The sequence below is a fragment of the Cydia pomonella genome, chromosome 22 (genome assembly GCF_033807575.1).
Source record: "Cydia pomonella isolate Wapato2018A chromosome 22, ilCydPomo1, whole genome shotgun sequence".
In the NCBI taxonomy this organism is placed as follows: domain Eukaryota; kingdom Metazoa; phylum Arthropoda; class Insecta; order Lepidoptera; family Tortricidae; genus Cydia; species Cydia pomonella.
In genome coordinates, this window is record NC_084724.1 from 10,870,742 (window position 1) to 10,887,677 (window position 16,936).

Consider the following 16,936-nt stretch of genomic DNA (forward strand, 5'->3'; position numbering starts at 1 on the left):
AAATGAATTTAACTATATTCTGTTTTTTTATTCCGTAGACTAAAATGACATTTCATGTGGTACTAAGAAATGTCATGTCTTCCATATGAAACGTCATTTTTTTTTTTTTTTTTTTAATTTATTTAGGCAACAAACAGTCTTGTACAAAAAATAATGTAAACATAAGTAATGTGTTAATAGACCTTGAGTGCCCTACCTTAATAATAATAAGTAGCTAGTCTAGGAGCAGTAAGCGGAAAACAAAATTATCAGTTAGTAACAATAAAGTTAGCAATAACTTGAGTGAATCTGTATTCATTCATCCATGTATATGTATGCACGGGCAGGTTCGTTGGTACTCGTACATACATCCACACGGGGTACACAAGAATATTATATACATAAGTTAATACCTACAATGTTACAATGTTATAAGTACTAATATGCAGAGGTTATTACAAAGGTGTAAGTATAACTACTTTTATTAATGTTACCTACTTAAAGAAACAGTTTGTTAATGTTTATAATTTCGATCTTAAGTGAGTAATAATTTGTTTTTTAAAACTTTCACAGGTTTTATACGAAAAAAGATCAATGTGGGATACATTTATATTGTAATAATTGAGACAACGGTTGAAGTAAGAATTTGAGCAATATTTTGTACGAGCGAAAGGGATAGCAAATAATTTCTTGTGGCGTGCAGTGCGTTGAGGTATTTTAAATAATAACCTACCAAGAAGTGAGGGGGAGTCAATAAAGTTGTTAATGATTCTGTAAAGAAACATTATATCAAACTGTGCTCGGCGATCTTCAAGTGTCAGCAATCCATAGTGAGAAAGACTATTTTTATATGAATTTCGACTCCGTCCCATACGGAAGTCGATAGATTTGAGAAATTTCCTTTGTACACGTTCTATTCTATTGATATGACACCTAAAGAAAGGGTTCCAAATGATACACGAGAAATCTAAGATTGATCTGACTAAACTGTAGTATAATATCATGTATGTAATTTCATGTTGGAAAGGCTTACAAACCCTTAATATAAAACCAAGTTGTTTGTAAGCCCTTTGAACAATGATATCTATGTGATTATTAAAAGTAAGTTTATTATCTATTATAACCCCGAGGTCACGGACCTTGTCAACCCTGTTTATATGGTGATTATATAATTTATAATTATGTGTTATTTTAGTCTACGGAATAAAAAAACAGACCTTAGGTTGTGTTTAAGTCACTTCTAACTCACTTTTCTGATAAAAAGTATGGAGTTTAACATTGACCATCAGTTTTAGCTCTAGAATGTTGAGGCGGCAAAATATGCGTGCAAGTTCCTTATGCCCCAGGGACAATTTGGGATGGCGTTTATTTTGCTAGTCGTTTGTTTGGATGATATTTAAAGTAAACAGTTTTTACTATGTATTTTTACTGTTATCAATGGCACCTCTAGTTCCTAATAAGGGCTAGTTGTAGGACTGCGTTGTTAGTGAATCTTTTATATATTTTTCTAATACATATTCTTTTAGTATCGTATCGCATACCTATAAAGAAAACAACGAGAATCAATTATCATTTTTATTTGGTTTTTCGGGAATATAATTTACACACATATTGAATTCAATTTCAGCTTTATTGTCGTCATCATTTCAAACTATCTTCCATTTTGTAAATTTTATCGTAGTACGTAAAATTTTAGAAACCGTTACTAATCTTAGGTCTAATTGCTTAACTCTTCGAACAATTACGAAAATCGTTCGAAAATGTATGGAAATATTGGAACTGTGTGATCTAAATCATTGCGAATTCTAGGTGTGTTAGGCGTTAATAAGAATATTTTTTCGATGGTTGCACCAGATTCACTTAACGTAGATATTTTCGGAAGAGCATTGTCCAATGGGACTATCGATGTACTATGTTTCTCACTGACTACTACACTAAACCTCCTTCTTAATTTAACGTCTTCATACGCTCTCGTAGGAAAATTATACTGTTCTTTTTCATCTTTGTAAATATTACCATCATAGTATACAGGTGTATCGAATCCCGAGAGTTCTGTAGTTGTGGTAGCTTTCGTTGTCCAACCTTTTTCATCTTTGTAAATATTACCATCATAGTATACAGGTGTATCGAATTCCGAGAGTTCTGGGGTTGTGGTAGCTTTTGTCCAACCAGCACACTTGGTGGTCGTTTCTGGTGTTGGCTTTTTTCGGTTTTCATTTTCATCCGACGATGATGATGATATTGATGATGATTTCTGGCAAATTAAAAAAGCACCTAATAAACTTTATGGGTTAGGACCAAATGGGGTAGTAGACATTTGACGTTATTTTGGAACAGTCACCAGCAATACGAGTAATGAAATATGTTACTCCTCGAAAGCCGCAATAAAGATGTGATACGCTATTATGGCTCTGCAAATAAGATCGTGTCAGATGTTTTTGCGGCCTTTGTTGTGTAACATATTATTGCAGATGACTTAACATTTGACGAGCTATCGGAGACAGTGAACAATGGACATCTTAATTAAACAGGAATACATTTAAACATGTATTAAATACTGTTCTAAATTCGAAGTCATGTTTAGTTTTTCAATGGTTCAATTTATTTCATAGTTGGTTATGTGCTTATGTGTATATTTGCCAGTGGAAAAGGCGCGATATTAAAATTTATATGGGACGATAACCCTTCGTGGTTCCTACTGCCGCTTTGTTTCTACTGACGGAAATGGCTTGGGCTTGGCAGACTATAAGTAATACAGATGTTTTGAAATGGTTGTCCATTGGAACCTGCCTTTAAAGCGTACTTAATTCGTCGTCGTCGTTCGTCGGAATCTATTTTTTTCTGTATGTTCCCCGATTACTCGAAGACGCCTGAACCGATTTGGTGTACTTTCTAGGTATTCCCATTTAAATTTTAACAAAATCGGTCAAGCGGTTATTGAAAAACTTCAAACACATCAATATAAATTTGATTTATAGCTTTTGGCTTTTTAGTTCCTGGGTGTTTTTTATTTACTAAATATAATTTTATTCTTTTTTTTTATTGTGGGGTGTACCACATTAAAATCTATGAATTGTATTATATTATAATATACAGATGTCTATCACAATTACAATGAAAAAATGAATTCTGGCTAACGTGGGATTCGAACGCACATCATTAGATCGCCGGTCCAAAGCGCAACGAAATTGGTATAGTAAACACCCCTATAATAGAACAGGCACCAGTAATGGGATGGTATAGATAAATCCTGTAAAATAAGTATTTACCATCAGTTTTTAATCGATGGCAACATTTTACCATAAACAAGAGCCATGGCACTGCTGAAGTTTATTTGTTCATTGATATTCGTAAGTTTGAAAATGAATGGCGCCATACATCCCATGACGAGTAGAAAACCATAGTTTTAATTGGTTAATAACATTGAATCCAATTATAGTAGCTTTCATTAAATACATAGAAAACATAAAGGACGAATTGGACATTCAACTATTAAAGCATAAAGCGCAAGAAATTTTACAGATGTCGATGATATATCAAAAATACTCTATATTTTCTCTTAAATGTCCCATGATTGGTGCCGTTAACATAGCGTAGCTACCTACAGTTTGTGTCATCCACTATGACGCGCAGATTTATCAAATCTAACCTTTACTAACCTGACAATACGAGTCAAGGCAGGCGTCGTCATGAATAACACGATCTATATGAACATTGGCCAGTCGTATTGTAATATTTTTGACAGATGTTTAATACCAGATCCATGTGCATGATCTCTTCAATCCAGTCTGCGTAGTAGCCAACGTTGGTGAAGACTGTAGGTGCGTCCCATTGCCCGCAGTTAGGGGGGCCAAAACTGACAACACCCACTAGCAGGCCATCCACCACCGCAGGATTACCGGCATCGCGCTGTCATCGAGAGTTAAAGTAATATTACATTACTATAGAGGACGGGAAACGAAGGGTTGCAGGCGAAGTAGATGTAGACGACCGAGCGAGCGAGGTCGAATAGGGATACGCGGCTGGCAATCCCGTTTCTCGCCGAGATTTGTATAGTGCTTTTCTCAAATTTGCAATGAAATAATAATAATAATAAAATAGGTGATTTTTTTTCTTTTTTGTGATTTAAAAAAAATCTTTATAGGGCTGTATCTCCTAAACCGTGCGTCGTAGCGCATAAATAATCAAAATTTCGTTCCCCTTTAAGAAAACACTAAAATAATATTAAACAAACACAAAAAAGAAAAAAAAAGAAAAATGAAAAAAATATATAAAAAAGAAAAAAAAAGCATTACTTATGTCAGAAATTTGCTTAAAGGTTTTTTTATGGTTATATGCCAAGACATGTCATAATTTGACGTTTAATAAAAACAAAAGAAGGTTGCCTTATAGGCCTAGGTGTGTAAGGCTGTATGAAATTCCTTTACATATCATCTTCCCTCATCGCACCTGATATGTAGTTTTCCGGACCTAATTTGAAGTAAGTCATGTGAACATTTAATTGCAAGTTTGAGAAAAATACATTATACCAGCAAGACGTTCTCAAGCGAGAAACAGTATACCTAGGTACTGTGATCGCTCCTTAAGCAAATAGGAGGTCTCTTAGGACACCATTTCTATAATAAAAGGCAGTAGAAATTAACGAAGGGGATAGAAACGCCATACTCAACCTTTTGTTTTATGATGGCCACAAAGACGGTTTTGTGTTGTAATCCTGGGCCGCAAGTTGAATATAAAGCTGACGATCGAATGGCTACCTAATAAGCCAGGCGGGCCGCAACTTGAGTATGGCTGGCTAAGATAGAACATTGATAGAGCCATTTGAAGGGGAAGAATCTTACATTGCAAGCTCCCTCGTGATGTTCATTTAGCGCACAAAAATTTGTTGTTGTCACGAAGTTCCTGTAGAGTTGTCAAAACAGTGTAAAGTAAAGAAAAAGTAAGTAAGTGGGCAAAGTAGATTTGTAACCGCTAGTGAGTTTGGGGCATGACCGGGACGGGAAACGTAATGCACGCATACACACTCGACGCTGTTACCGACCGCCATACCACCCATACATTGGTGGAAACAAATGTAATAAATATAGTATAATCTAATACTTAATTTTGCTTTGTTCTGTACCCCTAGTGTAAATTTATTCGATAGCGAAACGTGACGTATGTGTTTGCGTTAAGTGTCATTTTTTATGGGATTTTGAGTTTCCAAAACGTCCCGCTTGGCGCGCTGTTTCTTATTCCCATACAAAATGACAATGCAAACGCGTACGTCACGTCACGCTATCGAATAAATTTACAATAGGGGTCTCAGGTTAAATAAGTAAATGTGAAGTTAAGGCATAGTGTAAACTTACTCAGTATATGTATCTACGCACTCATCCCGAGGACTGACTGTCAAGACAGCCTTGTGGATCAAATTCCATAAAGCGTTAAAGACTTTGTTGTGGTACTGAAGAAAATAAATTACATTAGAAAACTTTTCCTAATTTAAAGTTAGTCATTTAATCCTTCCTTCATTAATTACACCATAATTTTAAGTAAATATTCTTAGAGATTCAATGTTGAAGTATACTTACAGTCTTAGCACCCCAACCAGCAATAGTAACTTCAGTACCCTCTGCCACATCAGATGCGTCTGTACTGATCTCTATCTTGCGTACTCTCCTTCGTTTGAAATTGAGGTGTCTTTCCAGTCTCATGATGACCAGGTTGTCTTGCAAGTTGTTCTCATCGTATGAAGGATGGAAATAAACATTTACCACCTGGACCACCTTCCCCTCTAATCTGTAATAGTTTGTGCCGATGCGCACAGAGAGGACACCGAAAGTGGGAGGTTTAGAAGTTTCTTCCGTGATGACTGTCTTCGGTGGTATCGTTTCGTAACTCGAGCTTTTTCCGGAGTCTTCGGAGCTAATCTGCTGAGTAATTATTGTAGTATCAGTCGTTTCGGTCTCGGTGGGGGTAGTTTCAGTTCCATCAGTGTTTGTATTGGTTGACTTAAATTCGGCTCCGTCGGTACCAGTTGCGATTACATCGATACCGAATACATCATTTACGATGTCATCGATTGAGATCACATCAGTTGTGATTGTATCGGTCGTGGTCTCATCGGTAGTGGTCTCATAAGTTGTTGTTTCTAGTGTAGTACTGGTGCGATGCACCCATTCCTGCCACCTGCATTCAAAGTTAGATGAGTGGTTCAGTATAAGGCTAGAGCGACAAAACCCTCCTAATCTTTAAACATGCCATTGTTCTAGGCATAATCCACTATTTACCTTTTCAAACAATGGGCGGCGGTTATGACTAGGTCCGATTTGATAATCGTGCCGCCACACACGAACCGGCCGAGGACATGAACGGTCACCAAAAAAGGAAAATGCTTGATCTTCGTTTTGTGCCCGCGGTAGATGCGTCGAGCGGGAGTGTGTACTGGGGATAAATAATCTAAGGAACTCACTTGTGAATTTGAAGAAGATAACTGATGTAGAGAAAATAAATAAATAACGAAAGACGTTAGTCTGATCATTTGTTTAATGCTACGAGTATCTGCTATCTCTGCTGATGCGACATTTGCTATGGATAGGCTTTCTTTCCTGTCGGGTAGACACATACGTCTTTAGCAGATCGAACGTGCGAATGTGTTGATAATAGTCAAGTATTGATGATATCTTCGTAAAGGTATTATGATGTTAATACAAACTTTAAATTAAACACTAATTTGGATTTTTAAATTGGACTGAAATCTCACCCCTATAATGTTTTTCCTTGGAACTTATTTCTCGTGAATCTGATTCGCTTCTCGTAAAATTCCTACTCTGATAATTATCTTCAGATTTAAGATAACGCTCAATAACTCGGTGTTTCCTCTTAATAAATTTGGCCTTACTTATAGGTCTTTTCATAAAGTCATTGGTAATATCTTCTTGTGTTATATTTAAGTCTGAAGTCGCCATTTCTTTACGGAATACGTTTATCGCTGTCGTTAAAACTAAAGTATTATCGTTATATGTGATGTCGGTTAATGTCGGTATGGTTTCTTCTTTACTGCCCGCATTTTCTACAGGAGTCAGACTAGTGAAATAGCTTTCTTTAGTCCATACTTCAGCTGGTTCTTTATCAATATCTGTTTTTAATTCCTGACTCGAAAGTTTTTGGTGAACATCATAAACGAAAGGTGATGACATTATGGAGTGTTGCAGCCACTGGTTAAGACTGTGAGTTGTGTTGAAGAAACAGAAGATAGCCCAAAATTTTATGATCACCATGAAGATACCTACAGATTATTGAAAAATTATATATGACAAACGTTTGAAAGCTTAAGTAAATTGTACCTACAATGTTACGACATTAAAGTATTTCCTTTGTATGCATTGTTTTATTGCATGTAAACATATATAAGTTTCCAACGGTATGTTGCAATATGTTTATTCGTAATCTTAATACAACTAAGTCAATAGCATTATAGTACATATTTTATTGTTAATTTAACGTTTCGAAACCAAATAAGTGAGTACATAAGTTATGTACCTTATCTACCTACTTACTAGTATAGGACGAGGTGATGAAATAAGTAATGCAGCTTATCTTAACTACTTATAAAGTTATTTACATTCAATTGAAATTTCGAAATATGAAAGAGTTTGAGGAGATGGTTAGGTTGTAAAACAAACTAGTTGTGTAGAGTTACTTATTTATTATTCGTTGAAACTGGTTTTCTTAATACACTTTCCATTTTAAATCCATTTTAGTAATAAACCATGACGAACATTACAGCTATTACCTTAATTTTATTTTCTTCGCTAGGTAATTTAAGCAATACTGCTAAAATCATCGAGACAAATGATGTTCATCATGAAGTTAGTGATAGAATATTTGGTGTAGTAGATGATTTATTTATTTCTTTGAAAATCAACCAAACGGCTATCCAACCCAAGAAAGTTGAAGAATACATAGTTATGCAGAATTTTGCACAAAACGTGCTTCGCAAATACTATGAAAAGCATAAAGAAATGCACAATAATATTAAAATAAACATAAGCGATGAAATGGCTGATCAAATTTCTGGCGTTAACGAAGTCATTGATGAAATGATAAGAGAACATGCAGTTACACACAACGACAGCTTTCACGATGAAAATAAAACTTCTCTTCAGCTTGAGAACTTCGCTGATTTAACAAATATGGCAAAAGGGTATAATGTCACAACGAAAGCACTCCCTCCGATTGATTATACAGTATGGAGTAAGTATAGGAAAAATATATCGTAATGCAAATAAAATGTTTAAATAGTAATTATTTTCTTTAAACAACTTCTTCTATGCAAGAAGCATTTGCAACGTAAAGAGTTTTTGTAATGTATCGTATTTATTTTAATCTGTTTATGTATGCAGGCTCCAACTCTAGTCAGGAGTTGGACAGTCGGCGGATTTTCAAGGGCAGCAGCACGGGCATCGCACGGTACCCGTTCATGGTGAGCGTGCACGTGGGGGAGCGCTTCGTCTGCGCCGGCTCGTTGCTGCATGAGAGCCTGGCAATCAGCGCTGCCTCCTGTCTTATGCGGTGAGTTATGTGAAAAAACCCTAGCAGCTTTCAATGAATCCATGCCATCTTGAAGATGAGTTTTTTAGCGAGACAATCTTCTCAAAGCGGTCACGCGCTGTATGCCCGTGCGTTACTAACTTAATTTTGGCTTTTACAGAACTCGCGACGAGACTAGCCAGATGGTACGAATACGCATCGGTAGTGATTTCGTCACTAAAATGGGCTACCTAGTAAACATAGATAGACTTTTCTTCCACCCAGATTTTGACCGCTCGACCCTAGCTAACAATTTGGTTATTCTCAAAACTCGCAAAGCGTTACGATTCCAAAAGAAGAAAGTGGTGGCTGTAAAGTATGATAAATTTGATAGTCTCAGTTTGATGAAGAAAGTTAAGGATGTCATGATTTTGGGATGGGGCCGAAGGGATGTAAGTTTTGTTTATTATCTTGAAAGTAACATATATAATGTAAACGCTGTACTGATACGCTTAGTTGAATATTGGAGCCGCTCAAACATTTTATGTTTTTGTTTCTAGCCGTCAGAAAAAACCGAAGTGGAAGAACGACCGTTATCTCGAGCACGCCTAAATATCTACGAAATAGAAGAATGCAAATATATTTACACCAAGTAAAACTGATCAATAATTTATATTATAATATAATATTTAGGTAGTAGTTCTGATCTGAAAATCTGACACGCATTCCACAAAAGTTTTGATGCTGTGCTTGGGAAAAATTGCAAAACAAATTCATTCCTTTTTAACATTTTGAACGCTTTATGTCATAAACACAAACATCACTCAAATGCCAAGGTCCCGTGCGCAACGCAGCTAATCTAAACCTTACTTTAAAGTGTGAAGGTTACTTTGACAGCGTCCGCCATAACACCTATAGTTGTCCTTGGCGCTGTGGGCACGATAAGTAACGACGACTTTAGGTGTTCTTGGCGTTCAAAAAGTTAATATCTTCCTCATATTTAATTACATGTGACACGACTAAATAGGCTTGTTATAAAAAGTATAGTTTTCTTTCTGATAATAAGTATGACCACTTTTTAGAGAATATGTCTCAGACAAGAATTTCTGCGCCGGATTTGTTGATCGTGGTGACGGAGCCTGTAATGTGAGTACTTCTCACACTTTTAAAGATACATACATTAAGTAGAACAAGTGCTATTGGAATAGTCGGCAGTTCCAAACGAATTCGATTTTGCCTTTTCTCACATGTATTATATGTATACAGTTATATATATATAGGTAAATAAATGAAAACTCGTGCCTTTCACTCTCATAGAGACTGCTCTTATTACTGAGATTTGTATTTTTATCTTCAGCCAGTATTTTAAAATACGCTTTTCCCGATTTTATAATAAGGTTTTTTTTAACTATTATATTTAGACTAAGGCTACATCGCATGTCATAACTAAGTGGGGTAAATGAGGTTCTTAAATCTTTGGCTGCTTGGTCATATTTTGAGTGTTACTTTCGGCTGACTCTGTACTGTTTTTTGCCAGGTGGTTGCTATACGAAGCATCAGCATTAATATTCTAATTGGTCTCATAAGTGAATATCGTTTTTGAATAAACAGCACGATGGCGGCGGACCCGCGCTGGCGGGCAGCCTATTAACGGGTGTCATCAGCTTCGGTTCTCCACACTGCGGCCGCGTCGATGCGCCCACAGTTTTCACGCGAATCGGTCTTTACGCAGACTGGATTGATAGCGTCTTGGATAGCGTTGCGGTATGTTCAATGCTGGTATAGTTAATAGTACAGCTAAAAGATCCAAGCCTGTATGATAATTGATTAACCAACGCCAGTTATATATGCGTTTTGACAGGCTAAAGGTTACTACCTGCATTCAGTACTAATAGTACCACATAACAGAAAAATAACCAGTACATATTCATTTTCAATAACATTGGCACTTGGCGAATTAGAGGATTAAGTAAAAAAAAAATTGGCTTTATAATTTCTACCTCCATCGTAGGCATTAAGAATCAATAATCTTAGAAGCGGTTACACTATCGCCATAATTAGGCAGTTCAGATGTTACACCCATTTTAATAATATATGTCTAGTTCCACGTTAATTTTGGTATCAAATTCTACTAATATAAATCCGATCTTGGTATGAAATTCTACTATAAAAATACTAATCTACTTAATATAAATTACCATATTTGGGTTTTAGATTGCCGACGGTAAGCTAGCTAATCCACACACATTTCAAACTCCTGGGTCTATCGATATCGGAGTTCCAAGTGAAGAACTTGATAAGATGGAATTAGAACTAGAAAATCCTCGAGAAGTATTACAAAGAGAATTTGGATTGAAAGATATACTTAATGGGCCTATAGATAAACTTACAATTAAGCCCTCGGTTAGAGTAAATGACCATTTAGAAAATCCAGAGCATATTTCTGATGCGATCCGCAGTAAAATTACTGATGTGGTGCACTCTGACGTAGATCAGATCAACTTTTCTGATGAGCCTGAAGAACGCTCAACTATAATACCGGAGCAACCGGCACTGTTCGAAGAAAATGATACAGTAGAAGATGCACATGATGAAAGTGATTCTTTTACCAACTTTATTAAGATACTTTTTGAAAACGGTAAGATTACCAAAAATGAAGATCCTGGAATTATCAAGTCAGAAGAGTATGAACAGGTTGACATTCTGAAGCTTAATTCAGATCCCACTACTACGACCCCAGCTCGACCCGAATATTTTAACGAAGAAGAGTCATCGACACAACGTTTTGACGTCCCACGTGATGTACCGGTGACAAGAATGCTTGACTGGGAGTTAGGTAGCAATGATACATCTAAAGAAACCACGAGGTCGCTTGAAGTCTTCGATCTTCAATATCAAATAGATATTCAACCTATCTCTATGCGAAAAACTGATAGAATGGGTCATAATAAATCGGTTATTATCTTGTCTAATAGCGGAACTACTCAGCGCATTAATATAAAAAATACAAATAAATTAAATGTTAAACTCACAAAAGCAATCAAAGACTTAATCGAACATATTAATGACATTCCATTAAAAAACACTGATACAGCCAAGAAAACATATTATGCTAAGTAACATCTACAAAGTGTAACACTAGGGTAAATATTGTAAAATATATTGGTATGTTATATTCATTTATAATTTCATTTTTAAACTCTGTACGTCGACGTTAGTTTTTGTCAGTTGTCATGTTATTATTGTTATTAACATTTAGACTCTTTTGTGCATTGTAATTAGATGTAAAAAATGCAACTAAAGCATTACTCTCTTTTTGATGCAGTCGGGTAAAAACAATTCGATCGATCCTACACTTAATTCTGACGATACTAATTGCAGGTTAACAGCGGAGCTATGTTGCTTAAAGATAATAAAACGAATATTGGGAACAACTTTTTATTGTTTTATATGAAACAACAATTCAACATAAATTTAAACAATATATCCACTGAGCGTTGTTAAGACATGTAACATGTAGGTATATATGAACATATATCACTTAACGTATCTATACAATATTATACAGAATAGGATTTTCTTACTCACTGAACAGAATGAAAACAATAAGTAACATAACTAGGTATTTCAATGTTGCAAATAATTCAAGTTAGAAAACGCATTTCATTCTGGAACTAAAGTTTTTATTTTCTATCCTAAATTCTCCGGATAATATGAGTAAATAAAACTCATATAAAAAACTTTCAACGAAAATGATATCCAAAACATTGAGATCTAAAAACCTCGACACCTAGTTACATTTCTTAGATAAATAAAATGACTAGAGATAAGACTAGTTTAGCTAACTCAATGTAAGAGTAGAATTTGTAGAGAGTACCGTCGCCGAGACTTATCATTTGTCTACAAATATTTCTATCGCTTTTCATGGATTTGGCATGACTCGATGTATAATTATCTGCAGAAACAGTCTACCCTCCGTCTGCATAGCAGTAAAGAGGATTTGATATAGAGGTGGATTGTAGCCACGTTAATTTACTGCCATCTTTTGACACATGATTAAAACTTTTAGAACGCCATTTGACTTTGATACTTATTCTCTCACTGATATGTGTTAAATTTGTTAAATAAAAAGTGGCGCCATCTTATCGGTAATAACTCATAACCCAAAGGTAAGGTAACATCGCTCGAAACAATGCCGTACCTTTGGCCTTTGATGGCGCCACTTTTTGATATTTAACAAATTTAACATATATCAGTGATAGAATAAGGATCAAAGTCAAATGGCGTTCTAAAAGTTTTAATCATGTGTCGAAAGATGGCAGTAAATTTACTGTGGCTACAAAGTTTTCTTTGACAATCCACCTATATTTCATATTCTCTTTGATAGCAGATGGTTTTCAGGGAGGGTCAACTACATATGTCCTTAGAGGACTGTAATCCTTTAGTTACCAACCTCTGCTTTCAAATCTTTCACATAATTAAACTGCGTTAAAATATGTTAGTTATAGCAAAGATAATTGATTGTAATAGAGGGGTAAAGTCTGAGAAAAAAACGTGCCCCTTAGTTTGACATCCAAAACAGATGGCAGTAGCGCCAAATATTTTTCGGTCACTGAGTTGTCAAACATCAACTTTTGATAATCAGAGTTACCGCAAAATGTTTGGAGCTGTACAGCGCCATCTCGTCTATCAAATTCGAAGCACGAATTGTCTTAGATTTTATACATCTCACTCAATCAATGTATCTTTGGTTATAGTGCTTGATATACTTTTTAATGCGTTTCCACAAGCTTGCTAAAAACAAATAAAGCCAATACGTTTTATTTAGGGGTCCTAATTTACACAAATATCAAATCTCGGCAACGTTCAAGGTGCGTTTGAGGCATACGCAGACGATACTTTCCTCTACTTATATTACAAATATTTCGTTTGAATATTCAAAAAATACGGATATATGAATAAAGACACAACTTTTATTTACTGATCTTTTTTTTTTACTGATCATGCATCGTTGTAATCTGTATCTAAAGCGATTTGTCTGCGGAATACCTCGAAATGAAGTAGGTTTTATAAATTCTTAGGTAAGTTTTTATACTTCTTGATATTTTATCCCCATCGACTCGTATGTTTGTGACAAAAATAGAATGTAGATGTTGAGAATTTTAGGCGGTTTAGAGTCAATGTGGGAGTAAGTTTCTAGTACAATCTATTAGTTACTCTTTATTTTACAAATGACTTTAAAGTATAGTACTAAGAAATAACACTTACTGATAAGTACTTCTTTTTGATAGACTTGCAGTTGTCCAATGGTAATAAAATATATTATAATTTGGAGCGTTTCAAATATGTGTTGAAGTTGTACCGAGTACGTGATGGACGACAGTAGGGCCGTGTACACACTGAAAAGTCGTTTGTTTAATAAAAACTTTCTTATCAAGGTAAGGATTTAAGGGAACTATATTTATAGCTATTTTACGATGACATTGAAAGCGACATAGAAATAGTAGGTATAGATAAAGATCTTGATACGTTACACGACAAAATATAGAATTTCCTTCCTTATAATAATCATAAGAAATTTTTCGGGAGTTGTTATCCCATCGTCAAGCCAGTGAACAATTGATTGTACAGTAAGTAAGGATTGTTCGTCAATCTGTTCACAAACTTGAGTTGAATTTATACATCTAATAAAATACTACATTTATCTCTTTAAATATATATTTTAACCGTCGTACTTTATTTTATTGTTTCACAATAAAGTCTAACATTTAGGCTTCAAAGGTTTGGATTTATCCACAATCTTCAACATTCTTTCAAATAAGGGATATGAGACAACTAGAAAAACGTTTTATATGTTATTGAAAACTTTATGTAACTAAAGTTATGAAAAAAAAAAAACATCCTGATTATACATTTTTCCAAAAAGTGTCAATGATTAACGACGAAATCAATCTTAACACATCTCATTATGCCATTTAGGCTACTCACAATATCAAAGATGGAAAAAAACTTTAGTTAACTCAAATACAATTACCCATCCTTTTGGGACAATTCGGTAAACAAAGGGAAACTAATAAATATTCTTATAAGTACTTGAAACAGCCATTGATATTACACTTTAAATATTTATCACACAAAGATTTATCAATCCAATTCTCTTGGAAGTGCAAGTTTGGCTTCATTTTGTTAAAAATTACATTCAAATACAAGTCCATTGGATCTTGGTCCACAACTAACCAAAACTCTAAACATTTTTGAATCATACATAAAACATTACTACAAATATAACTGATATTTGTAGCTGGGATGTAACGGATGTGGTTTTATCGGAATCGAAAGCGGAACCAGATGTTTTAAATTTAGTTTATCGGACCCAGAAACGGAATCGGAACCGAAAACGGAACCGGAACCAGAATCGGAGCTTGAGTGAGAGGTAGACGATATTTTAAGGGTAGATAGTTCTATTAAAAAAATATCCAAATATTAATGATCCTTAACAAAAAACGTTGAGCTTTTAGGTGTTAAAAGCAAAAAGTCTAAAAAAAAAGTCTTTGACTTCCGATATAACTTCCGATTCAAAAGTAACGGAACCAGAACCGAAGCGGATGTGTAATACCAATCGGAAGTTCCGACTTAACGGAACCGGAGCTCCGTAACATCCCTCATTTGTAGTTAAATTAATAAATATAGTTAGTATAGAATTTTAAAGCCAATCTTGGAAACGGCTCAAGCTATTATTTGCTCAAAACCAAAAGAAGACTAAACCATATATTTCGTTATGGGAACACGAATGGCACCAATACTATTACCAGATGTGTTTACCTCATCTCTTAACTATGTTCTTAAAGTGTTGTTCAAAATTATAACTTCAGTAATTGTATAGTTAGATCCAAACATCACTGTGCCTTGGGTTTAGTAACCCAGGACAAATTTCGGGGCCAAACTAGCTAAAAGCCCTGAAAATCTAACTCTTGATTAATTCTACAATGATTCTTTCTAAATCTTCTCTGCAAGTTTTTCTATACATTGAATGTTAATTTGTCTAAGTCTTTAACGTTTTTCGGTTCCCGGTTCTCCCAAGTTAATAACAATGAACACGTACTTCACTAATTTTAGTGACACTTAGGATAGAAGATAAAGAGGAATTATCGTAACCATTTATTTGCAACCTAGCATATATGTAAAGACGACATCTGAATATTTGCATCGTTTACAAGATTAAACTCTCGATAGGCTAGATTTAAATATCAGGAAACATCATTAAAACCACCTTATTAGGTAAATGGTTCAAGGTTCTTCAATTTCCCAAAAATCCACGTTTAGGTATCCATCTTCTTGACAATAATGCCTGCATAGATTTTGCCTCTCAATATCTAATTCTCTTTTATTTTGGAAGCGTTTAATTTTTCTTTCCGTATTCTTTCCATTCTAAAAAAATATTCAATACGTAAACAATGCCTGTATCTTACTTTCGTCACCAGGCCTATTTTAGGTAGGTACGTATTGAGATTATTTTTATTTAGTACTAGTATTAGTACTCAATATCATTCATTTCTTATATTCCTAGACTTTGTTTGTTTATATCTTACAAAAGGCTTGCTGATTGTTCAAATTAGTTAAAAAATAACGAAGTTTTGCTTCGTATTATATTTGGGTATTACGGCGATTTCTATGCGGTAGGTTTTTTTTTGGAAAGTCAATGATCTTACACGGTTACGAAAGCAGGAATAATTCTGTTCCAGTATCACCAGTTGTTTTAGGAGGAACTTGATACCACACTCTTCGCAAGAAACAACATTCTCTTTATAGAAGCATTAGTGTTAGTCATTGATGTCCACTAATTCTCTTTATGGAAGCGTTAGAGTCATTGACGCACATTAGATTCGAAACAGGGAGGGTCCTTCAGCACCAGACTAGTGGTTAGAGAGGATAATCCTCTAAAGTCTGCACTTGTTACAAGAGAGAGCTCAGCATCGCAGTCCTAAGAGGAAGCAAGCTCAGCTCTAGCAAGATAAGAACCCCCCCTCCTCGCACTAGTCACGGAAGGGGAAGAGTCCCCCCACCCCGCCGACGTCCCAGTCGGCGACCTCAACGGGCCCGAAGCATTCGTCGAAGAACTGTTCCATGGCCTTGTGCAGGTGGATGGTAGAGCGCTCGAAGTTGTGACCTTCGTCGGGGTAGACCTGTGCAATGAAACATGAAGATTAAGGAGTCATATTATATATGTTTATGAAGGGGTCAGTAAATCAAGTAGTTCAAGCCTCTTAAATCCTCGGAGGAGCTACAAAGTTTGCGACTTTAGCCGACGATATTGTTTTGATAACCTACTTTCAGATGGGCAGAGTTGGTTTACCCGCATAACCTCATTTAAAACGCCATATAAAAGTATGCAAAGCGTAGTACCTACTTATGTGCAGTGAGTCAACTTTTTTTGGAGTACAGA

At 35.3% G+C, this 16,936-nt stretch overlaps 3 protein-coding genes across 6 annotated transcripts in view; 1 reads left to right on the plus strand and 2 right to left on the minus strand.

Moving 5' to 3' along the window:
* Nucleotides 1-1,345: 1,345 nt before the first annotated feature.
* Nucleotides 1,346-6,677, minus strand: LOC133530233 (uncharacterized). The gene is made up of 6 exons (XM_061868101.1): nucleotides 6,252-6,677; nucleotides 5,553-6,150; nucleotides 5,331-5,425; nucleotides 4,821-4,881; nucleotides 3,736-3,888; nucleotides 1,346-2,233 (listed from the first exon to the last, which is right to left on the minus strand). The coding sequence occupies exons 1-6, from the start codon at nucleotides 6,584-6,586 to the stop codon at nucleotides 1,721-1,723; spliced, it is 1,755 nt and encodes a 584-aa protein (XP_061724085.1). The 5' UTR covers nucleotides 6,587-6,677; the 3' UTR covers nucleotides 1,346-1,720.
* Nucleotides 6,678-7,442: 765 nt separating this feature from the next.
* Nucleotides 7,443-13,257, plus strand: LOC133530426 (uncharacterized). The gene is made up of 8 exons (XM_061868336.1): nucleotides 7,443-8,217; nucleotides 8,367-8,535; nucleotides 8,675-8,945; nucleotides 9,054-9,145; nucleotides 9,576-9,639; nucleotides 10,105-10,257; nucleotides 10,708-11,360; nucleotides 13,251-13,257. The coding sequence occupies exons 1-8, from the start codon at nucleotides 7,734-7,736 to the stop codon at nucleotides 13,255-13,257; spliced, it is 1,893 nt and encodes a 630-aa protein (XP_061724320.1). The 5' UTR covers nucleotides 7,443-7,733.
* Nucleotides 11,918-16,936, minus strand: part of LOC133530279 (inactive dipeptidyl peptidase 10-like) — a 539,190-nt gene continuing 534,171 nt past the window's right edge. For all 4 annotated transcript variants that reach the window (XM_061868160.1, XM_061868161.1, XM_061868159.1 and 1 more), the window contains one exon: nucleotides 11,918-16,676. In XM_061868160.1, coding sequence (XP_061724144.1) covers nucleotides 16,527-16,676 — 150 coding nt within the window. In that variant the 3' untranslated portion in view covers nucleotides 11,918-16,526. The remainder of the gene's footprint in view (nucleotides 16,677-16,936) is intronic.